Here is a 25,754-nt window from a genome sequence, read left to right as displayed (position 1 = left end):
AACAATAGCTTCGGCGGTTTGAAGTAAAACTGCAAATAAGATTACTTAAATCTTACTAATCTCACTTTTTATTCACGTAGGCCTACGCAAGACTTTACATTATGTTCTTCGTAGTAACAGAGGTGAAGTAGTTTCAGAGCCTCCCACCAAAGCGCTAACGTCCTAGTGTCAGTAAGGCAGTTCGCAATTTAGTGTCGAAAAAGCAGTTCACAGTTTTCACAAACCCCGACAGGTTACACACCTTACCACAAATGATACATCAACAATGAACACAATAATATTACTAATACCGCACTAGCGCACTATCCAGCGAAGGTAGCCTACGCTATCAAATAAATGATACATACTGTAAAGATTTTAATCGTATAAATATATATGTATCTTTATTTTTTATATAGAGAAACCCCACAGAGATTGTAGAAATCAATCTTAACAATCCCGCTGCGTTTTATAGATTTCTTTTTTATTTAATCAGTGTAACAGGATTGCTTTCAGCAATAAACTCTATTATTCTATACCAGGTAAATTTGATGTTAAAAAGTATTAAAGGACATAATGATTCAAACAAAATGTGTATAGGTACCGGTACTTGTTGTTTGTTGTCTACATATTAGCGAATTTCGAGCTATTGCCGTAGGTCTTATGGTAGTCTATGACCTAGACCCGAGACCACTTTAAATTAGTACAAACATGTATACCTACTTTTAATCGAACGAGCGAGTTTGCGAACCATAAAAATATAGAATTTCACAGTTTTAGCGAATTTCCCATTTTAGGGAAGTAGCCATTACCGTCGGTGGCACTTGTTTTACTCCTAGTAATCAACAGGTCGCCGGTTCGATCCTGAGAAAGGTGAGTAGCTTTTTGATAGTTCGAAACTGGACCCAGCTGTCCTTGATAATTTCTCTTTTGGTAAATAATTTTCCTGGCAAAAACTAAAAAGTCACTAAAGGCATCTCACTTCATTTCAATCTCATCCTTCATTCATATTTGCGTAATATACACCTAGGGACCTAAGGTTGCGTTCCATCTCAGTTGGTAATATGGCTATACGAAAAGAAATTAATAATAAAAAAAAAACCGAATGTGTGTCAGTCACATGTTTAATAATTAATTAACTACTGAATCGACTGATATAATATTCTGCCGGAATATCCCGTAAATTCGGCGTTTACAGACATAATAATGTCTTTGAAAATCTCCCACACTACGCTCCGTCGGCGTCCAAAACTTGGAGGTGGAGCACCATAGATTAAACATACTCCTTAAGGGAGTATGTTTAATCTATGGTAGCACACTTTAAGTTATAGCTATAGTTACGGCCAAAGCCAGGATTTCAGGATTTCAAATAAAATCCCAAAGAATCTATTCCCTAATCTCATATCTTGGATCTAGATGAACATTTAGTTGTATAATCGACTTATAAAATAAAATCTTCTTTTATTTTTTATTGATTTGAAAACTAACTACTTAATTGCACCACAATCGCGAGATTTATGTGTCAAAACAAATGCCGCCTAAAACATAGATTTTGTAAATGTATAAATATTCGGAGCTTGAACATCTGTATTCAGTTTAAATGCTAACGGACGTGTTATCGTATACACAGTCATTCCAGGAGATAGCGGCAGGTAACGTAACGAGATGCATCAGTCAGAGATAGAGAGCGTCAGTCAGTCTAGAGCTGTGACGTCAACCGTGAACCTACGTCAGCCCCCTCATGACGTCACGAATATTCCCAGACAAACGGTCAAAAGTAACAAAAGAAAGCTAAGTAGGCTTCTCTTTCTATTGTTAAATTTTAGTGTTGTTTCAATGTGCTCTCTTGTAGTTGAAATTCCTGAGAATAAGTATTCGTCTTTAATTCTGTTGAAATGGCTTTAAAGTTGGTTAAATGACAGGAATGTAAATTGTGAACAACATATTGTGGTCTACATACACCGAACAAAACCAGCAAACATTGTATTCAGCGGATACATAAAGATGAAATATAAAAGGGTAACGTTTGATCTAGGTCCAACAGTTTGAGTAAGGCATTCTTTCTCTCTCTTATACACGAGTTGGATGAGTTATTACTTTCTCCCCCAATACATAGTAGCCTATATGGAGAAAGTATTGTTTTTGTCAAAATGTTCGAGTTTGAGTTTTGAGTGGATATGGGGGGTTTTGGGGCCCCCTGAACCCAAAAAGTGGTTTTAGAAGTGATATATGTGTGGGTGTGTGTGGATGTGGACAGAGCTACAGACCACACCTGTCGCCCGATTTTGGTGACATTTGGTACGTAGGTAATAATCCATTATGTCTCCAGGCATTGTTTTATTTTTTTCAAAATTTTTTATTCTTAATGGTGATTTTTCCATAAAACCCCATAAAATTACAGAAAAATCTAATTTTCTCTCAAACGGCCCGAACGGTTTTGATTAAAATTTAGTATACCATAGGTACAAATTCCACTTCCGTAAAAATTACGGTTCCAAAGTTATTGTACATTATGTTATTTTCCCATAAAATGAAAAAATTGGATTTTAGAAACAAGGCCGGTGTTGATTAAAATTATTTTGTTATGGTCCTTAAAATTTTAAACAAAATGGTACAGATCCCATTTCCGTAAAAAGTGCGGTTCAAAAGTAATTGTAACTTATGTTATTTCCCATAAAACCCCCATAAAATAACAAAATATCGGATTTTAGGAAAAAAATCTGGTTTTGATTAAAATTAATGTGTTATAATACTAACACACATGTGTTACACATGTGTTATATACTTATGCAGTTACGAGAACAACATGATCGCCTTTTCATAAATCACTACATAAGGAACGAATACAGTTACATGTTCATCTGTTGTTGAATAGAAGAAACAGAATAGATATTAAGCAATACATTCATCAAATGTTTGGTCAAATTTTGTAACATTTAATATACAATACAGCATTTAAGAGATAGAATTATAGTAAGTACGAGCTGATATTGCCACAAGTGCTTCGCAATGGGAAGAGAACACGGAAGGAAATAATACCGTTCTTTCGATCTGCTGTATAAAATAGTTAAACATATATTATTCATTAGAGAAAAAAATGTAAATTTTACCTAATATTGTGGTAAAATGTGTTTCTATATATTGAATGAGGGTTTAAATGTCCTAGGCTACCATTACAGCGTATAAGTGGCGTTGATGTGAGTTTAAAACTACTGTAACTTACTTCTAAACCCTACGTGTATTATGTCAATAACCCCAAAATAAATCTAATAACATAACTAAGTATTGTAACAATAAAATAAATTACTTTATTATTGGATAGGCCTATGTGTTACCTTAATTCTTCACTTAGAGTCAAGCCTCTTCACCTGTAGTTTACCATATTAAATCAGAAAGAGAAGTGTGAACAATATTCTACAAAACGTTTCTAACTAAACATAACCTTTTTCCTAAATAACACACAAATAAACAAACACGTTTACATCGACCAGCTGTTTCATTTCATCAATTAAATCAATTTCTACTCAGGAAGCATGAAAGGCGCAGCCGTTTGGAAACCGACATGTGGGACAGAGAGATCCCCTTGGGAATCCGGCATGGCTCTTAGGAAATTCGTCCAAACCAATACTTTTTTGCAAATCTACACACTCCAAGCTTCATTTTGATGTTCCATTTTCCTATAATTTTATTTGGTAAAGGCCTTAAACGACGACCACAAACTCGAATGTATTAGTTAGTCAACTTAAGTAGTAAACTGATTATAGGTGTAGAAATAGCTTTTGGCGAATATCCTCTATAGGAAATAATCTAATTTATTGAACTGAAACCATTTTATTTTATCGATTGTGTTCTTTGTATTTGTTCATATAAACAAGAAAACCTCAAAATCAAATCGGTCTGAAACACGTTACTGTATACAAGTTTGTTCAAAATGTCCGTGTAACATAAGTTATTTATCATCACGTTGTAAATTGTGTGTAATTGGGCGTGAGGTTACAGTTTTGGACTTTTGGTACAAACTCCACTTGCGTAGATACTAAAAAATACAGTGTTAGAAGTCGCTTTTAGGATATGTAACACCAACGCTTATAATGCTAATGAATACGTTTTTAGCGAATTTCCCATATAGGGAATAAGCTATTACCGTAGTACTCATGGTAAGACCTGGACGCGGGACCGATTTTTTTTTCGTTTTGAGGTCCCTAGAGGCCAAAAACACCATCCGTTCAAATTCATATATATATATATATATTTATATATATATGTGTCCGTCAGCACGATAACTCAAGCAAAAATGATCCGATTTTGATGAAATTTGGTACAAACGTGTAAACCTACGTTTATTCAAACGAGTTCGCGATCCAGCATGATCGGACCATGGGAACGGGTGTTTACGGGGGGTTTTATGGGGTAAAAATAGGTTTTTCCCATTTTTGACCCAAAAAACTTAAAATTTTGCAATTTATTTCCAAACCATTTTGTAGAGCTTAAAAAAACAAATAATTTAGTATATTGAAGCGTTATTATGCGCTTAACGGTTACGGAGAAAATTCCAAAAAATTGTAAATTTAAAATTCCCATGTTATTCTTATGGAGAATAAGTAAACTGTTGTAGTTTGCTTGTTTATGAACGTATTTTGATCAAATTTGGAAAATTATTTTATTTCTTACTAACTATTAACATTTTACAAAAAAAAAACACAATTTTACCCTCCCTGATGCAGCAAACCTAAGTACTTGTTAAACTAATTCTATTTAAATTGGGAATAAATGTTATATTTTTAAGTAGACATTTCAATGTAAATCCAATCAGTCAAATGGAAATTCGCTTAGTCTGCAGGTTTGCTGCGGCGGGGGTATTTATTTTTAACACATTCAAACAAAACAAACAGACAATATTTTACATTACTCCACAGATTGTGCCTACATTTTGTATAAAATCCGCAACAATAAACGTTTATTTCATTACATTTGCATGACGTCAATTCTCATTTGTAGCCCTCGTAAACAGTGTCCCGTAGACGTAGACGTATAGACGAGGCCGTTGCGGGGGTTGAATGGATGGGTTGAGGTGAGCGTGTTCCTTGACCTACAAACCCACACCACTACACCCTCGCAGGTGCAATTGCATTGTAAATACCCCTAATGCCTCAAAGTGACTGAAATTCGTTAAATTTGTATGGGGTATTGTTGGATGTTTGAACAAATCACATACAGTGTGATTGAAAAGTCCCGGAACGGTTTAATATTTTAAAAAATAATGCAGATAGAGCTAAAATACTTGGTACAAAGTTACAGGGCATAAAACTCTATTTTAACACATATTCAGTGACTCAATAACACTTCAGGGGGACGTCCCACAAGGAGTCAGAAGAAAATCTTAAATGGAAGCATAGGTCAATATGCACATCAAATTAAAGTTCTTTTTAGTAGAATACAATGCCGCAAACCGCACTTCAAAAGGTTGATCCTGCGCAAAATGACAGTTGTTCAAAGATTCATTTAATTTACATTGCTATTATACGCTTTCTCCTCAGGGGGCACAGCCCTAGGAATCGGAAGAAAATTGTTAACGTAAGAATAGGTCGATATGCACATCAAATTAATGGTCTTCACTTTTAGATTACGATGCCGTAAATTCAAGCTCAAAAGAATGCCTGAGTAAAAAATGGCAGTCGTTCAAAGATTCAAAATGGCGGATTCAAGAAATCGTTGAACATCTGCCATTTTGTGCAGGATCAACCTTTTGAAGTGCGGTTTGCGGCATTGTATTCTACTAAAAAAGACCTTTAATTTGATGCGCATATTGACCTATGCTTCCATTTAAGATTTTCTTCCGACTCCTTGTGGGCCGTCCCCCTGAAGAGTTATTGGATCACTGAATATGTGTTAAAATAGAGTTTTATGCCCTGTAACTTTGTACTAAGTATTTTAGCTCTATCTGCATTATTTTTTAAAATATTTAACCGTTCCGGGACTTTTCAATCACACTGTATATATAATCCAGTGTACGTTTGTTTGTCCTTTGTGCGTTACCAAACCGGTCATCGATCGTGATGAAACTTTGGGAAGTTGTTCTATACTACACACTCCCGGGAAGGTTTCTGTCCCATTCCCGTCCATGCACTCCCTTGGAGCGCTGCCCCAGTGGCTCTGGAATTTCCCATGTTTACCTTACGATAATTCGTATTTAAAAGTCGTCCCATATAGATGACTACCATTGGAGAGTGGTTATAGTTTAACCAATAATCAATGGTTGAACTATAAGCAAAGTACTATCGACAAGTCATTCGCTGTTTTCGTCAGTACACACACGTATGGTAACCATATAACACATCTCAACATTACAAACACGACTTTTCTATGAACGTTGGACTTATTTTCACGCCTCTCGTGGGGTCAACAATGACCTAAACATTGCTGGTGACGTCACAATTTACGCACGTAGCTGATGAACGCACTGATACTTATCTCAAGTGCCAAAGTTCACTTACAACACAGAAAAGTAAGATACAATTAGTTAAACAGTCCTGATTCATTGCCACACATCGTGCTTAATGCTTGGTATCTCTGGTTATCTTGTTTGAGTGTTGGCTCAACAAACTTACCCGTCTCTGTTTGTTTCTGTTATGTAAAGGTTTTCTAAAATTAAACTAAACAAGGAAAGGATTTAAGTTAAAATAGCTGGAGTTAATGGGAAAACTTAATATAACATTTCATCACAAGTGTTATTTGTTTTAATCGTGACCTAAACTGAAATCTACAAAAATGATGTACTTAACGAATTTTTCAGTAAAAATGATATGATCTTCGACAACGCAGGCTTCTTTTTCAAACTCAAATAGATCTAAAATATTTAGCTCCTAGTTTACGTGTTACCTATCGTAAATGTATTTCGGTTATGCGACCATGGTTATGGCTCATTTTCGAGCAGATACCAAGCTGTAAAATAGATTCCTCTTTATTGTTGGGCTGCGAAAAGTCACCAGGGACACGACACATAGCCTACACTAAGACACGGACACAAAATCATCTAACTGAGCAAAATTTTGCCAAACTAACAAAATACTGGCACAGACGTTTAGGACTTGTCGCTCTCTGTGACTACAGCCAGAGGCCGATGTTGGGTCATGACGAGCCTTCTGCTATTCCCCACACGTTCGTACCAATGGCGATATTATCTTAGTTTTGCCGAAATTTTGCTCAATTAAATTATTAAATTAAATTAAATGTTTTTGAAGAGCTACCAAGTAATCTTTGTAATACAGTAGGCCTATGCTAAACATTATTATTCTGTTGGGTGATTTAGAATAAAAGAAGTGTTAACATTATTTAGATTTAGCTGATCATACATATTAACCTGAACCATCCTATCCTATTTAAACCAGCAAACATGTTTTGATCAAAATTACTCTTGTCTGTGACTGTAGGACCTGTAGAGTCGTCGATGTCCTTGTTGGACGATTTGGAGCGACTCGGCGACTAGTCTGGGTCAAGGATGTTTCCGTAAACACTGTAGCACTACTGAGCGAAACTTATTACTTCGAGGCTTATGTCATGTAGGCTTGGTTCAAGTGTGGCCACCAAGTGGAGTAATTTCATTAGTAGGGTTAAACAAGGAGTCAATTAAGTTAATATCCGATTTTATGGGTTGAATTTAAGAAAAAAATTAAGAATTCATTTTTTTCCTCAAAATCACCCGGTTTACAAAAACCGCTTTTATTAATTTTCTTCTCCCATTTTTTTCAATTTCAGATTTCATTAAAACGATATTTTATGAGTATACCCTACTGAGTTGAGTAGAGAACTAGGAAAATAATATTCCACCTGACCTAACTTTTCGAAGTGGCGGTTGTTTAAATGGGTTTGAACAATGACGATTCATTCATGGAAGGTCTAGATGAAATCAGGTTAGGAGGCAATCTTTATTTGCCAAGTGTGGAAATAGTAGTCGCGCTCATGGTAGATCACGTAGGCATCAGCGAGTTGACTAAAGATGAATAAGATTAACACCATGATAGATAACCACCATCCAATTCATCTCTAGTTGAAGTTGAAGTTTAGTTGAGTTTATCGTAGTTGTAGTAGATTCATAAAGTTGAGCTAGACATGTTTCATGAATCAGATGGTTAGTTTGACATGTTTCATGGATCATATGGTGAGTTTAACATGTTTCATGGATCATATGGTGAGTTTGACATGTTTCATGTTTATTTTTTAGACAAAACGTTAATTTTTACAATAACCACTTCCGATTCCGATTAACTTTATAACATTTTATTAACTCTTAAATAATAAAACCAAGAATAAATTAACCAACAATTAGAAGGGTAAGCTCGATTTTTAGCTCTCAGAATAAGTATAGCGATAAATTAAGGTTAAGATAATAATTGCCAGATCAGCTGGTTTATTGCAGCACAGCTGTTTGTGGCGGAGGCCCGGCTGTCACGTGATCATGCTTATCTCATATCTGTATCACGTGCTAACACGCCTCCACCACGTGGGTGTGTACACTGTACAGCTTTCTTCGTCCGCTTATCTACAGATTTCACTATAAATTTGTCTAATCCTGGCAATAATTTGAGATAAAATAATTGCTAGTTACAGAATAATTTATTACATTGTGTTCTATCAGAACTAGCTAGAGTAATATCATTGACGGTGGTCATTGGATATAGTTTTTAGAGCAATTTAGAAAAAAAAAACAGACGTCAAAGTTAAAATTAGGTACAAATTCTCTGTATAAATTAGTATTACCTATAAAAGGGGTAAATTCCGCTCTACTAGTACTATCACAAACAAGTTTACATAAGGTAAACAGGCCTAAATAAAAGAAAACAGAAGGATATTGTCTACCCTCCTAAAGTCTACTCCTCCCTTTGACAAGGTCCTAGAACCACCACTGTCCAGAGTCAGCTGGGTCCTGTTTCGGACCATTAAACATATTTTTACCTAGTGTTGAACAAACTGATTGCAAGGCGAGATATCTCCACTCAACTTCTTCGGATAAAATGTTAAGATCTAAAGCGATATCGATGAAGAGTCTAGTTACTATTTCAGGATATAAAATACGCAGTAGAAATCTCCCTAGGAGGATTGACGGGAAGACAAGACATGTACTTGTCTTGGCTTAGGCAGCGTCTGTGCTGCACAGTCACAGCCAGACGCGTGGCGGAGGTGTGTGTGTGTGTGGACTGCGACAGCCACCGCAAGGTCGTTATCACCACTCTGTCACGTGGCTAGGTGGAATTTTACTTGTTACGCATATACTGTATCTGGGAATAGCAAACAGCCAGAGGCCGGGCCAAACACGCCCTTGCAAATCCTCCACTGTTCAACAAGGACAACACAAATCCTTCGTTGTTCACAATAATCCACCTAGTGCAGGGACAGTACCTGTTGAAAAACTTGTTAGAGGATTTTGGATTCTCAAAATACTATAGGGTTTTTAGAGGTAATAACTTGATGCTACTGATTATTGCAAATTTACCATTTAGGGAATAAGTTTTTACAGTAACGTAGGTCTCATGGTAAGACCTAGACCCGGGACCCATTTCCTGTTTCGTTTTGAGGTCCCCAGAGGCCAAAAACACCATCGGTATGGTTCAAATGTATACATATATATGTCAGATTATGAGAAGGGGGTTCATGGGGGGGGGGGGTTTGTATGGGGTGAATATCTTGGTTTTTGCCATTTTTAACCTCATATGATCCAATTTTGCAATTTATTTCCAGTAGTATCATGCAGAGCTAAAAAAGTTTTAACATTAATTTCTTGAGGATTTATTGTTTTAATCTAGTAAAATATACTACGAGAATAGAATATTCATACATTTCTACGATGTGATGATAAATATTAATAAATAAGGTAAATAATAAGTAGACCACACTCCCTACCTGTACCACGATTTAGCACACTTCGGATTGAGTGTAGGATTCCGGCCACTGTTCGTAAATTCAGGACAAATTCTTTTGTTAGTTGTTTACTATCCACCCAAAAGGCTAGTGAAAACCTGTCAAATATTTTGGGGGGCGAAGTGTTAAGTGAGCATGTAGTTGGACAGCAGGCCTCATCTGAGGATTTCGTGTCGAAAATCTGGGTCGAAATACAACACAGAAAAGGTATAGATTGTTTGAGCCGTTCCCTTACAACAAACGTAAACAATCAATGACGTTAAACAGCTGAATACAATGAACAATTAGTTTACCTGCAGATGGTGCTAATGCAAATTTCAATAATGAAAGTACTTTTTGGGCGAATTTAATTAATTATTACCAGTGTCCTACCATCACAGTAAAAAAGTAGGAAAATGTCAATCCCTATCTGTCTATAGTATCATTGACCAGACTGAATTTTCTTCAACAAAGCCGGATCCTCTTCTAAATTCCCACAAATCCTATTATCTCGGACATTGGTTAGATGATTATGTGAATGTGATCAGTTATACGATCCTAGTCCACGGAACAAGCTATATATTTCCCAGAATCAATCAGTGGCTAATTATAGCTTGGTGTTCAACCCTTGAGACTAGTAGCAAACAAGGAACATCCTTGAATGAATCGGAACAAACAAGTCATTAGGGGTAAAACTCAAGTCTGCACGTCAGGACTGGCTCCTTGCAGAAGATAACCACATTTTCCTTAAACATTTGAAAGATTCTTATAGACTTAAAATGTGTAGCTAAATGGGGTCTGGAAAGATGTCTCATGGAAAGACCCATTCAAAGAATGTAGGGTTGTCTGGTGGTGTCAAGGACTATGAACGGCTCAGTACAGATTGCTGAATGGCGGTGAATTAATATTATACTAACTGATAATTAATCTATCGTTTCATTTACCTTCATTAAAGCCTATACGACTTCATTCTCGACTAACCCTTTAATCCTCGACTCTCTTTAAGGCTGTAACGTTTTATATTTGGAGAAAAGTCTAAACTAGAGTCAATGCCGTTATTGTAGCTCCAATGATCCGAGGCGCGCCCCAGCGCGGTAGTAATATCTTCCCTATTCCCAGCTCACGCCACTTTTCAGTACATCTTTCCTAAACTCAGCTAAGGGGTCAGGGGCAAAGGTTGCCGGTTCCATAGCGAGAAACATCGTTTATTATATTTATATACTTATTGTAGATTTTGAACGGAATTGAAACTGGACTCCAGTATATTATCAATGCCTTGATCATTGGAATTTTAATAAAAATGAGAATATTTACTATCCTTTGAGCAAATACGTCACAATTATTAGTCCCAGTCTAAATTTCGACAAAATAATTAATTATTCTAAATGAATAACACACTATTCCTTAATTCCCAGTACAGTACTGTATTTTGAAAATAACTATCACCCCAGGATTCCCCAATCTCAGCATCTCTTTGAATACTGTAGTAACGAATACCTCGCCACAGCAAACCAGCAGACTAATCGAATTTCCATTTGCGAGGTTGGATTGTCATACAAATATTCCATTGAAAAAATAAAAGATTAATTTTATATTTAAATAACATTAATTGTAATGAGCTCTTATGTTTGCTGATACAAGGAAGGTAATAAAGTTTTTTATGAAACGTTAATAGCTTGCAGAATTTGATCAAATAATATATCCGTAATCAAGCTAACTTCAATTTATTAACTCTCCATAAGAATTATATACAATTTAAAATTTACAGTTTTCTGATTTTTTCTGTAACTATTGGGCGTACAACAACGCTTCAATACTAAACATATTCTTGTTTTCGAAAGAAATGTCTATGATGGGATGCCCGGATACGATACATTTCTAGCAGATGTGCAGGCCTACACTAAAATCAGGTGAAATATTTGTATCACCATTTTTATTTTTCAATCTGTTTAGCTCTTTGAGCATTCAGCAAATATGATACAAATAAATAACACTTTTGTTACTTGTTAGTCCCTATTTATCGACAGATCTTTTCAAAGTAAAGTATTAAGTAGTAGCTTTAGCATATTTCAAGCAAAAAATAACAATATAAAATTAAATTATTTAAACAAATCGTGAGCTGAGATCTAAAACATGAGTTTTTTTATTCTATGTAGCGATACTACTGTCTAAGAGATTTAGAACCAGGTAATCTGGTAATAATGATATTTCAAGCTTTTTTTTAGGTCTTTTACACTTAATTTTAATATCTATACTTCAACCATTGTAATTCCAATTCCAAAGAATATTTACATAGAAGAATAATGCGACCAGGGATTGGACCGGTCCCTCGCAAAAACACTTTAGAAAATACCACGGCGCGTGTATAAACGGTTGTGTCCTAAACATAAAAACCTGAGCCAATTTTTACTTTCTCCCCCTATACCATAGTATATGGAGAAAGTATTGTTTTCGTCAAAATTTTCGAGTTTGAGTTTTGAGTGGATATATTCGTTTTGGGTCCCCCTGGACCTAAAAAAGTGGTTTTCGAAGTGATGTCTGTGTGTGTGTGTGTGTGTGTGTGTGTCTGTGTGTCTGGATGTGTACAGAGCTAGAGACCACACCTGTGGTCCGATTTCGATGAAATTTGGTATGTAGGTTCTAATCCATGGTATCTCCAGGCGTTTTTTCATTTTTTTGAAATTTTGATTTTTAATGGGAATTTTCCCATAAAAACCCATAAAAAACCGGGAAAACAGATTTTCTCGAAAACGGCCCGAACGATTTTGATAAAAATTTAGTATGTTGTAGCCCTTTAAATTCTGAATAAAATGGTACAAACCCCATATCTGTAAAAATTACGGTTCAAAAGTTATAGTCAAATATGTTATTTTCCCATAAAAACCCCATAAAATAACAAAAAAAAAGATTTTAGAAAAACATCCGGTTTTGATTTAACATAGTATGTTATACTCCTTACAGTTTTGATAGTTTTTTTTAATTTTTTGAAAATTTTTATTTTTAATGGGGATTTTCCCATAAAACCCCCATAAAATAACGAAAAAATATGATTTTCCCAAAAATGGCCCGAACGATTTTGAAAAAAATTTAGTATGTTATAGTCCTTTATATTCTGAACAAAATGGTACAAATCACATTTCTGTATAAATTACGGTTCAAAAGTTATTGTAAATTATGTCATTTTACCATAAAACCCCCTTAAAATAACAGAAAAATCGGATTACCTCAAAAATGGCCCGAACGATTTTGAAAAAAAATTAGCATGTTATAATCCTTTAAATTCTGAACAAAATTTTACAAATCTCATTTGCGTATACAGTTATTTACTCTCACCACTTACACATGATAAAGGTTTTTGACAATTTCATGATGTTTCATAAGTTTTTGACAAACTTATGGGAGAAAGTATGTGTCAGAATGCTGATACCGTTTATTTACTTCCTCCTGTTTAAACGTTTTTCATTGTCTTTTTAGTTTGAATTTACAAATTGTCTATGTACCGTTGTTGTCCATGTTTAGATTTGATGTACAGTATGTAAATATTCTACATAACAATTACATTTTACCAAACAACAGTTAAATTCAGTGACATTCCCAATGTCCTGCACGCGACGCTGCGGCGTGCGGCTGCAGCAGGAGGCCCGGCTGATCAATATGACGCGACTGACGTAACGGCGCGGTGACGTCACGATCAGCCAGTGATCACGTGAGCAGCACGCCACGAGCACGCATTGTTCACGTGATAGCCGCCTCGCTATTGGTCGTCGCGGCCGAGCCCTCGCACGCCATTGGTCGCCGCTCCCGCCCCAGTTCCAGACCGCGTGAACACATCGCACCCTGGATCAGTGTTGGTTTCGGTGGTGTTAGTTGTTACTTGAGTCAAGCTCTGATGAGTTGGTGATATTACAATGCCTACAGGACAGTTGTCACCCCCGCATACGCCACCGCCTTTGCAGCACAAGGTAAATAACTCAAAATACATACATTTGCAAAATCACGAAATTTTATATAAAAATTTATATATTTATAAATAAATGTAAATTTTACTTTCCTTGAAAATATTTATTTATCGACTACTTTGTGCTACATAAACTTGGAAACACATATTATAAACTGTTGGTAGACTGCTGTTGCATAGCGAAGTTTACATTGTTGTTGAAAGAATAATTTCAGTACGGTAAGTTATTAGGTTTTTTTTGTCATTGTGGTAATCGAATTATGTGGCGAATTTACTTGTTCGATTATAAAAACAAAAAATAAAAATTACGCTCGTTAGTCAATTTTATAAAACAAATGTTTTGAAAAGTGTAAAATATTTAAATTTTGAAAAGTGTAAAATATTTATAAAAATATAAAGCCATTCTCACAATTATTTTCGACGGTCGGCCACCCTATCTTTGAGCGAATACAGTGTAATCACTAATTTTGTATACAATAATTTTATTTTCACATAGACATAGTTGGATTCTTTCACAGATTTAACCCATGATGGTGTCGTTTTCATAAGTTTACCCTACATTCGTGAAGTAGTATTTGTATCTTGTGTCAAGTTATATTTTACTGATTTTGAGTTATATAAGCTAATGAGTAATATTAAACGTCTAACAAATTAAACTCAAGTCGTATTCAAATTTCTAAAATTAAAACAATTTTTCGCTACAATCGGAGGCCATAAATAACAATACTCAATTCTGCAGGGGGTAATCGGCAAGGTCACTATCATGCGGCCACTGAATGATCACAAACAGGCGAAACTTTCCCCAAGAGGTTATCATGAAGGCGGTGACAGCAGCGACGCTATTTATAGTTGTTTGGCCGTGGCGATGTAGCGGCGATCATGGAGGCAGTGCGTGCTCATCACGTGATCAAAGAGTGCTCGCGGCGTGTCTCAGACGATATGACGCCGCCTTGTTGTGTTTACTTACATCTGCCGCACGAGCTCGCCGCATGCAAAATAATGGCGTTGCAAAATAGCTCCACTCCCTAGCTTTCATTTGGCAAAAGAAAAAGCTATTCTTATAGAAATTTATTTTCAGAATCATTGTATGATTTGCATTAGAAGATGTACAGAGCTAATTAAGTAATAAGTTAATACCATTTTTTTTATAAGTATAGAAATATAACAAGTAGGGTCTACAGTATAATATTTTGTTCTAAATGAAATTGTTGCTAGAAACCGTCCTCTCTTCACCCATCTATTCTATAACCTACCACTGACTATAATGCTTAAAATCCTTTAACTTAAAATTCAGAAACACTGTGAAGATTATTCCTTGATGTAAAATGTCTAGTCCCTCTCTCTAAAACAACATAATGAAAAAGAAGTTACAAGGTTCTGAGAATTATTTTTTTGGCATATTAACGAGCAACTTGATATCTAAATTCAAGATACCGGTAGTGCTGCAAAATCAGAGCAATTTAATGCACGTTGATGAGTAAGGTTATCTCCTCAAGACTGAGTTTTAGGGCAATTAGTGATTTTTAAAACATAATTTACAAATCGGGATGGAATCTGTCGAATCCCTCAAGTTGACAAAACCTTCAATCACCGTAACTTTTAACTAGATAGGCTATCTTGACTTGTTACCACACCCCACACCGTGATGTCATACCGTACATTTTTTACAGATGTACCAGAGACCGGTGGACATGGAAGCTGTCAGCAGCATCCTCTCTTATGGCTACATGGGCAAGAAGAAGCGTGCTGCAGTGAGCAGCAGGTTGGAGTCGGCATTGCCTACTCCTCAGCCATCAGACTCAGATAGTGATGAAGCTGAGCTGCCACTGAGAAAGCGACTCTGCCTTGAGGAGAGAGACTGTGAACTAGCTAGGGTGAGTTTTAGATACATAATTTAAGTTCAAAACATCAACAGTTTTGCTGAGCTGGCCAATTCACAGTGAATGACCTTTGCAAAAAAGTTCTTTGAAGGAGAAGTTGCTTAGCTTCTCACAAATTGAAAATGTAGCGTATACTTTTTAAATGGTTGAAGGTAAATTTTGGACAAAATTAAGCAATGCATCTTCTTAGTTATCTTTGTTCCATCTTTATTTTCTGTTTTTTCACAAAATTCATGGAATCAATCAATTGTTTTTGTTACAGCTCTTGATGTCAAGCACGCCTCCTCGCACCCCAAGCCCTGCCGAGCACAAAGTCACATCAGTTCCTGTCTCTGTCATCATGAAAGTCAACAAGGACGGTGTGTGCTCCTCTGAACCATTCGCTAAGGATTCTTCCTCCAATGTACACGCACCCAATGACTCCAATTATTCTCTCGATGTCTGTGATATCTTCAACGAAAGCTATAATTCTTCAATAGCAATCAGCAATAACACTTTACCCACTCCTGCCAACAGATTTGTGTCTTCCCAAAATATATTGAAGAGTATTAAATTTAAGATGAGTACCCGCAAAGAGGAGATTATTGTTGAGAATAAGGATACTTTCCGGGAGTTTTCTGCTGTATTGAGTGGATGTTCTTCTCAGTCACCTGTCTCACCGCCATCGATGAACATCCATGAGACCAGCAGGCTCAAGCCTGCCCCCGCACCACCATCTCCTCACCGATCACCCAGCTCCCCCCAGAGGAATGTCGCCATCGCTCCCAAGCCTTACTACCCGATCGTCACTGTCCCGGACACTCAAACAGTAATTCTCACTGGGGGAACTCTCATACCCGTCAACAACCCGAGACCTTTCATCCAGTCTCAGGTTTCAGGATCATTCATCCCTGTGTCTGCTGCTTCCAAGGTTCCCAGCCAGACGACACCCTTGGCCCATGTCATGCTGTCACCCCCTGGCTCGCCGGAAATGCCCAAGATATGTCCATCCTTTGTGTTCTTTGCGGCCAACTCTCCTGTTGAAGACAAAGACCCAGCGGCCGACCCAAGGCGAAGGATCTTTGAATGCGAGTTTGAGGGTTGCGGCAAAAACTACTTCAAGAGTTCTCACCTGAAGGCTCACATGAGGACTCATACGGGTGAGGATTTAAAAAATATATTCTACAGAGTCACTTGTTACAGCTAAGATCTGTAAATGCAAAGCTATATTATTGAGCTGATTAAAATATAGCAGGTAATTCTAGTTGGCTACCCACTATGTTAGCCTCAGTTCCATTGGTGCAGAATGTTTCTTACACCAAAAGGCTTTGGTAATTGAGTGGTTTAACTAACCCCAAATAAATGACTGTTCAAATATATTTAAGACTAATATGGCTTAATAATGATGATGTCAACAAAACTAAACCTGAAGAGATATAATTTGAATTTTAGGGATATCTCTCACAGATAAAGGTAGAAATCCATAGTTCTCAGTGATCATGGACAATTTATTAAAAAATCATAGTACTTAAAAAACTTCAATCACTTCAAGTTTTCGAGTTTGTAATTTTATTTGAATTGTTTCAGGAGAGAAACCGTTTGTTTGCCAGTGGCCAGACTGTGGTCGCCGGTTCTCGCGTTCAGATGAACTCTCCAGGCACAAACGGACGCACACTGGAGAGAAAAAGTTTGTCTGCACAGTTTGCAGCCGACGCTTCATGCGCTCAGATCACTTGGCCAAGCACGCCAAACGCCACACCAAAGACTCCCCCCTCCCCACCTCCCCCATGCAAATCAGTCTTGTTATTCCTGCTCAAGCTGCGGTTTAAATTGTCTATACCGACATCACCCAAGTATTCCTATAATACTCAAGGGCTTGTACAAACGCAATATTAGAGTTTCCCACAGTCTTCCTATTTTTAATTAATGAGTCTTAAAAATTGTATCAGTTGGGGTCTTGATGGGATTAAAAGAACGCATGTAGGGTTTTGTTTTCTGGGTAATGAGTGATACAAGGGGTTTCTCGGGGGTATTCTCATATTTCATCTATCATTGTCGAGCTTGTGGCTATTAATGTTATGTAATCTTTGCAAACAAGTCAATAAATGATGTATTGATCCAGCAGAGATAGCCAGCAATATCGAGATTGCCATTAAGTGCCAAAAGGTCAACTGTAAAATTGATTAGATCATAAATTGATTATACACTTCTATCCTACATGCATATTATGTTGAGTTTGTGCATTTCTAAAGTAATTTTGTACCTGAAGTATTGACGATAGCACTAGTTTTAAGATGTACATTTGATAATTGTGATAATCAGAGACATAACAGTTTGTTTCACACACTTTCTGTTCTAATTTAAGGTTTTATTTTGTTCCTATTTCTTTTATAACTTATAATTATAAAAACATATTCCTACCATTCCTCATTTTTAGTAGTAGTTATAATTTAATCGTTTTTTTTTTTTTTTTTTTTTTTTTGTATAAAAGCAAAGGCTAAATAATTTAAACAATCAAAATGTTTTTTCCCTGAGGTCATAGAACAAAACTGTCATATTTGTGAACTTTAAACTATTTTATATTTTTAGATTGTAACTATGAATATTTTTAGTCTCTTCCACTGCTTGAACAGTCAAATAGTAAATGGTCAGTAATCAAAACTCCTTATAGCCTCATCTTTGTATAGTTACATAGTTTTGATATTTCAACTTTCCTCACTCAAATTGTGATATTTGTGATTTCAATGTTAACAGCTTCTTTGATAGGCCTGAACTTTTCATATAAAACCAGACTGCAGAGTTGATAAAGTATTTATTTTGATTTTTCAGATGTAAATATTGTTATAGATTAGAAATTTTATTATTTCTATAAACTTTGTTTAGTGTTCAAGATGTTATTTTGTAGAAATAGTTTATTTTAATGGTCATTTTGTTGTCGCAATCAGACATCACCTTATTTATTAAAATGAAACAATTTTCAAAATAATTAATAGTGTTTTCAAGTTTATTAACCTAACATATCCTGGGTAGAATGATAGCTGTTTCTTTAATATGGTTGAAAAAGAAATCTCAAGGGGTTGTGAAATAAATAGAACATCTACCTTCAGTTTTTAGTGTCAGTTTTTAGGCCTTTTGCAATTCAAGTTTTTACTAAATATAGGCTTGTGTATTTTTCTTCTTTTAGCGAATTTCCCATATAGGGAATAAGCTATTACCGTAGTACTCATGGTAAGACCTGGACCCGGGACCAATTTTTTTTTTTCGTTTTGAGGTCCCTAGAGGCCAAAAACACCATCCGTTCAAATCCATATATATATATATATATGTGTCCGTTAGCGCGATAACTCGAGCAAAAATGATCCGATTTTGATGAAATTTGGTACAAACGTGTAAATCTACGTTTATTCGAACGAGTTCGCGAACCAGCATGATCGGACCATGGGAACGGCGGTTTATGGGGGCTTTTATGGGGTAAAAATGGGTTTTTCCAATTTTTGACCCAAAAAACATAAAATTTTGCAATTTCTTTCCTAACTATTTTGTAGAGCTTAAAAAAACAAATAATTTAGTATATTGAAGCGTTATAATGCGCCTAATGGTTACGGAGAAAATTCTAAAAAATTGTTAATTTAAAATTCCCATGTTATTCTTATGGAGAATAAGTAAACTGTTGTAGTTTGCTTGTTTATTAACATATTTCGCCCAAATTTAGAAAATGTTTTTATTTCTTAACAACTATTAACATTTTACATAAAAAAACACTTTTACCCTCCCTGTTGCAGCAAACCTAAGTATGTGTTAAACTGATTCTATTTAAATAGGGAATAAATGTGATATTTTTAAGGAGACATTTTAGTGTAAATCCAATCAGGCAAATGGAAATTCGCTTAGTCTGCAGGTTTGCTGCGGCGGGGGTATTTTAAAATGGGACGTCTCTTAACAGTTTTACCATATTATAAAAAACTATGTGACAACATTAATAGAAAAATTAGAGGTTTTCTTCAAAGTAAGTTTGCATGTGTATACTGATCTTTTCTAATGTGGCAAAATAGCATACTGTTCGAGCACAAAGTATAATGTATTTTGGCTATTTTAGAGGGGCACAAGGGGCCTTCATTTTCAAATTGCTTTCCTGTTGTTAATTTGGACGAAGATAGATTTCTAACAAAAGGACCTGTTTTTATATCTATAACTAGAGGACCCATGCTGCTCCGCAGCTATCAAAATAAATATAATGTCTGAGAAATAAAATTAATGATTTTTGATATAGTAATACAGTATCTTGAGCTTAACTGATTCGAACAATCAATAGCTCAAATTAAAGCCTATAATTTAATGATTATTTTGAGTCTAAAACATATAAGAAACCTGAACAATACTAATACTGGAGCTATTATTTTTTATCATAGAAATACCTTATGAAAAATAATTTTAATGTTTGTTGTTGACCTTGCGTTTTCTTGAAAATCGGCCAATTTGATAATCTAATAGCTTAAATTGGCAAATCTGTGCGTGCATACCTTCAATTTGAGACCTCAATCATTAAAATTGGTTGGGTAGAAGAGCCAAACGAAGTCAGCAAAGAGAAACCAAATTTAACTCCCATAAGAAATACATGGGGAGCAAATTTCTTTTACGTATGAGCCGAGTGGGATTATGGATAATTATATGCTGGAGCTTGATGGCAAATGTGTGCGTTCATACCTTCACTTTGAGACCTCAATCATGAAAATCGGTCGGGTAGAAGAGCCAAACGAACTCGGAAAAGAAAAACCAAATTTTTTTAATATATAAGATGACCGGTAAAAAGTTTAAGAGGACGCATAAGGTTTTTAGCGAATTTCCTTATGGGGATGTAGCTATTACCGTAGGGGGCTTGGATATACTGAATTCTCATTCAACTGACTTGCAATCCTATATATAATACGAGTAAAGTTTGAATACTTGTCAACTCGATCTGGAAATCGGCTCTAACAAAAACGTTTATATTTACGGAATAACTAAGTTCTGGGTCAAAAATAAGTTCTAGACCAATGGTATAGCCAGGAAAAATCAATTTTCGCCATATTATGAGTACAAACTTTTGAAAATTTAACATGGGCCTTATGAGAAAACATTCTGCCATTGTTATCATTTTGTTTACATTTTACGACATAACTTAACGTTCTGTACCCACGGGCACCTTAGCTTGCGCATGCGCAGAAGTTCTCTATCCACAGTATACTAGCAAAACAAAATACAGTACAAAAGGAAAAACATCAGTTGTTACTATTAAGCAAAGATTAAACTGAACTCGATACATAGTAGTCAAGGGTAGCAGTGTGGAGTGTGGGATCTGTTTATGACAATTAGATTACGGTATCTGAAATTTTAAAATGCAATGTAAAGGGAGGGAAACAGGTCTGTGACGTAAGAAGTGATGAAGGAAGTAGTTAAAGGTGAGCAGTCTGGAGTGTGGGAACTGTTTACGACGATTAGATTAAGATATCTGCAATCCTAAAATGCTATGGGAAGGGAGGGAAACAGGTCCGTGACGTAGGAAGTGGTGAAGGAAGTAGTCAAGGTGAGTAGTCTAGAGTATGGGAACTGTTTATGACGATTAGATTAATGTATCTGCAATCTTAAAATGATATGGGAAGGGAGAGAAACAGGTCCACGACGTAGGAAGCGGTGAAGGAAGTAGTCAAGGCGAGTAGTCCGGAGTGTGGGAACTGTTTTTGAAGATTATATTAAGGTATCTGCAATCTTAAAATGATATGGGAAGGGAGGGAAACACGTCCACGACATAGGAAGTGACGAAGGAAGTTGTGAAGGCGAGTAGTTCGGAGTGTGGGCACTGTTTTTGAAGATAAGATTAAGGTATCTGCAATTTTAAAATGGTATCGGGAGGGAGGGAAACAGGTCTGCGACGTAGGAAGTGGTGAAGGAAGTAGTCAAGGTGAGTAGTCCGGAGTGTGGGAACTGTTTTTGAAGATTAGATTAAGGTATCTGCAATCTTAAAATGATATGGGAAGGGAGGGAAACAGGAACGCGACGTAGGAAGTAGTAAATGCGAGTAGTCCGGAGTGTGTGAACTGTTTATGACGATTAATTGAAGATATTTGCAATCTTAAAATGCTATGGGGAGGGGGGAAACAAGTTCGCGACGTAGGAAGTGGTGAAGGAAGTAGTCCAGGCGAGTAGTCCGGAGTGTGGGAACTGCTTTTGAAGATTAGATTAAGCTATCTGCAATCTTAAAATGATATGGGGAGGGAGGTATACAAAGCCGCGACGTAGGAAGTGGTGAAGGAAGTAGTCAAAGCGAGTAGTCTGGAGTGTGGGATCTGTTTATAACGATTAGATTAAGGTTTCTGCAATCTTAAAATGCTATGAGAAGGGAGGGAAAAAGGTCCGCGACGTAGGAATTGGTGAAGGAAGTAGTAAAGGCGAGCAGTCTGGAGTGCAGGAACAGTTTATGACAATTGGATTAAGGTATCTGCAATCTTAAAATGCTATGGGAAGGGAAGGAAACAGACCCACGACGTAGGAAGTGGTGAACGAAGTAGTAAAGGCGAGCAGTGTGGAGTTTGGGAATGGATTAATGTATCTGCAATACTAAGACTGCTTTCATATTAAACTAATGATTTTACCTGAGCAAAGCTCGGTCCCCAGGTACTATTTTAATAAAATAGACAGAATGTTATTATTAAAAAAGCTATGCCCCTGTAATGGGAATATGATGGAAACCTAATTAAATTTTAAAATACCCCTCCTTAGTGTAATGTTTAATTCGTTAAATGGAGGAGTATGGTGTATCATGCAAAATAGAGGATTAAGCACCCTATACAAAGAATGTAACCATTGGATAAAGTGTATTTCATGATATGAGGGAGACACTAAAGTGAGCTAAACATTACATGCGTAAACCCCATATCATGTTAGATGCATGAACAGGTGATGTTACGACCATCTGTGCTTTAAATGGGAAAATCGCCAACTGATAGTTTGCCAATTACTACCACTAGATCACTGCTCTTCCTAGAACCACACAACCACGCCTTCGGTGTGTCTTGGCCAAGTGGAAGAAACCGCTTGAGTTTAGAACTATTTTTATACGAAAACCAGAACAAATCCACCAGAATCAAATCCAAACGTCCAATAGAAATAATTTGATTTTTTAAATTACTTTTCTTAAGATTCTACCCTATTTAATTTTGAAAGTTTAATGCATTTTCAGTTGGTCTAATTCAAAGTTTCAGCTACCCAAGTAAATACAGGATTCTAAATGATATGAAAGAAGGATTAAACGTTTTGAAAAGAAAATTACGGAACAAAATTATGACTTTTCAGGACATAAGGATGTTAATGTTGGTTCCATGACAATTTTACTTTGTTTAAGCATATTGTAGTGTTTAGGAAATCTACAGAAATAAAAATACCCCGGACACAGCAAACCTGCAGACTGAGGGAATTTTAAATGGTAAGTGGGGGTTGGGTGATTTAAGATTTTTATTATACTCATTAAAACCAATTATCGGCGGTCGTGAAAGTGTTATCAAACATGCGTGGAGAGCACAAGAAATATCAAACATTTTTGTTTAAGGGATGTGATTAATTTTTAAATCACCCAACCTTTTTTTTAAATGACAATTAAATGGCAATTTTTAAATGACGTACCTTCGATTAGAAAAATAAATACATGTAACCATTTTGCAGTATAAAAAATGTCATTAAAATTCCAGGACAAAACGGGGAGGTAATTTCAGAATAGAGAGGAATTTCAAGGATTTTCCAGAATTCCCAAATGGGATTGGGGGCTTCCCACAAAAATTCTTTTATAAATTAAATACGTATTCATATAATATATAGATATTTTCCCACCCATCTCATAATTTAAAACCCATTGTGACTTCTTGTTGAAATAAAACAGCATTTAATATTTTTAAGTTATATTCAAATTTACATCACAAAATTTTTATGGGGATTTTTATCAGTTTAATCATTTCTTGTTTTTTGTCACATATTACAGTCTCGAGTGCAGTTTTTTTGGAAAACCGGTGTTTCTTAAAAATGATAAGTTTAAACTATCCTTACACAGTAGCTATGGCTGTACCCAGAGAATTTTACAACATTTATCATCAAAAGTAGCTTATATACATATTGTGGTCTAAGTAAACCGCAACGCCCCACTCAATCCTGAGAATCCATTGTGAAGCCGCTGTTTACAACCTAAAAATATCTCAACTAATGATATTTTAAACAAACAAGATTTCTTGCTGACTGTAGTGGTACCAATGCACTCTTGCACAAGTTAAAATACAATATTGTATCAATGTAATAGTCAAAAGGTAAAAGTGCTAGTGCAAAGTCACTGAATAACATGCAATGAACACACCCAGAAAGTGTGATAGCTAAAACCAGCAGCTTATCTAATGGCTGTTATCTAGTAAGCTTGTTTGTTCATATATACTTTATACGTCATTGGAGCATGCTGCCACTAAATGATTCTTGTGAAAACTATCCCATATTTGTCTCAAGGATTTGTGCAGCTATTTTTGGGTACATGTGATTTCTGCTCATTGTATCAATGTTCCAAAAAAATTTTGCAATTCATCATTTTGTAAATATGGTCAGTCTAGTATTTTCTTTTACAGGATATAGACAAAAGACTTGGTCCATGAGTGGCAAAGATGAATGCTTTTAAAAATCTCTTGGTGACGAATTGTATTTTCGATTTCAACTCTAATTTACTTCAATTGCACCTTCAAGACATTGGACAGTGTTAATTAGATTTGCTAAATTCAACCAGTCCTGATTTATGGAACGGATAATTTAGCTCTAAGCAAAAACTTATATTTAAAAAAATCAAGTGTTATGAAAAAGATATGGCCCCAAAAAATGGCAAATGGAGAATTAGAAGAAATCAAGAATTAAGACATCTCTACCAACATCCGAAGCTATCATCAAAAGCAGAAGATTAAAATGGGCAGGCCACGTAGTAAGGAGACCAGAAAACACCCTTATCAAAGAAGTATTTGAGGTGAGTCCTGGTCTAAACTAAGATTGAATAACAGGAGACTAGGAGTAACTTGCGAGAAAACCGAGGACTGAGATGAATGGAGGCGCATTTTTGCGGAGGTCAAAAACCTATTGAGTGATGAGGTAAAATATAAATAAATAAATTGGTGTAACTTTTCACATGTAAAATTTAAAAAAAAATATTTACCAATGGTCAACAACATCAAAACATGTACCAAATGAATAGAACCCTAACACAATAATAATTAAGCTATCGTGCTCCAGTTTTAGATCATCAAAATGTTAGGATTAGCAACTAACTATTTTACCTTATTGTTTACTTTAGTTAACTATAATACTAATTGATTTCAAAACAGCTTATTATTGTTGTAATACTCTTGCTTGAAGTGTGGATAAATTAGATTGATTTTGACACTCTTAATATTTGATACATTTTGAAGTTTTGCAGTTTCAGGGGATATACCCTGTGTGGATTCAGTACACAGGAAATACTTAAATTATGAACTACTGCATTGTGTGAAAACTATTGTGTTTCTGGGCTCCTAGGATATGATCAAATATGACAGAGAAAAGAGGATCTTCTTTGTTACATACATTGCTCCTGAAAATAAAAATCATGTTTTGCTGTTAATAAAATTGCATTGAAGTATTTAGCTAAAAGTGCATTACATCAATCTTTGGAACATCTGAGTCATATTGAATAGTTGATTAGTCAAGTTGCGATTGATGATTAGATCAGATGAGGAATTCGTAAATGACCGTAAACGCATGCGTCAGCAGATAGGCAGAGAGATAGTTTCATTTAATGTATTGTATCAAGATGTTTTTCAGCCAAACTTCATTGTACTAAAAGTTTCTCAACTTAAAATGTGTCAAAACATATAAAAGCTGAATAAGAGTTTTAAGTTATAGGTACATCATGCTGTTTTAAAAATCTGTCTCCTGTAAAAAATTATAATAGCAGATGAAGAAATATAAAAGCATTTATAACATTCTAACCTTATTCTTTTAAGAAGCTCATTATTTTATAAAATACTCCAGCCACG

General features: G+C 35.7%; 2 protein-coding genes across 2 annotated transcripts in view; one reads left to right on the top strand and one right to left on the bottom strand.

Annotated features, from left to right (window-relative positions):
- LOC129001721 (zinc finger protein neuro-d4-like) overlaps positions 1–25,754 on the bottom strand; it is a 78,670-nt gene that overhangs the window by 6,138 nt on the left and 46,778 nt on the right. The window lies entirely within an intron of this gene.
- Positions 13,687–18,151, top strand: LOC129001722 (Krueppel-like factor 10). The gene is made up of 4 exons (XM_054429127.1): positions 13,687–13,835; positions 15,502–15,705; positions 15,974–16,850; positions 17,278–18,151. The coding sequence occupies exons 1-4, from the start codon at positions 13,782–13,784 to the stop codon at positions 17,517–17,519; spliced, it is 1,377 nt and encodes a 458-aa protein (XP_054285102.1). The 5' UTR covers positions 13,687–13,781; the 3' UTR covers positions 17,520–18,151.

This window comes from Macrosteles quadrilineatus, unplaced genomic scaffold, assembly GCF_028750875.1.
Source record: "Macrosteles quadrilineatus isolate MER2022 unplaced genomic scaffold, UCM_ALF_1.0 Scaffold_8__2_contigs__length_117827958, whole genome shotgun sequence".
Classification (NCBI taxonomy): Eukaryota; Metazoa; Arthropoda; class Insecta; order Hemiptera; family Cicadellidae; genus Macrosteles; species Macrosteles quadrilineatus.
Note: the sequence above shows the minus strand (reverse complement) of the source record. Positions and strands in the feature narration are given on the sequence as shown.

What these genes read in the sequence shown, in the direction of transcription:
- LOC129001722 (XM_054429127.1), top strand. Translation starts at nt 13,782, where the DNA reads ATGCCTACAGGACAGTTGTCACCCCCGCATACGCCACCGCCTTTGCAG. An exon ending in CACCGCCTTTGCAGCACAAG is followed by an intron (nt 13,836 to 15,501) that starts GTAAATAACTCA and finishes CATTTTTTACAG; the next exon opens with ATGTACCAGAGACCGGTGGA. An exon ending in TCACATGAGGACTCATACGG is followed by an intron (nt 16,851 to 17,277) that starts GTGAGGATTTAA and finishes GAATTGTTTCAG; the next exon opens with GAGAGAAACCGTTTGTTTGC.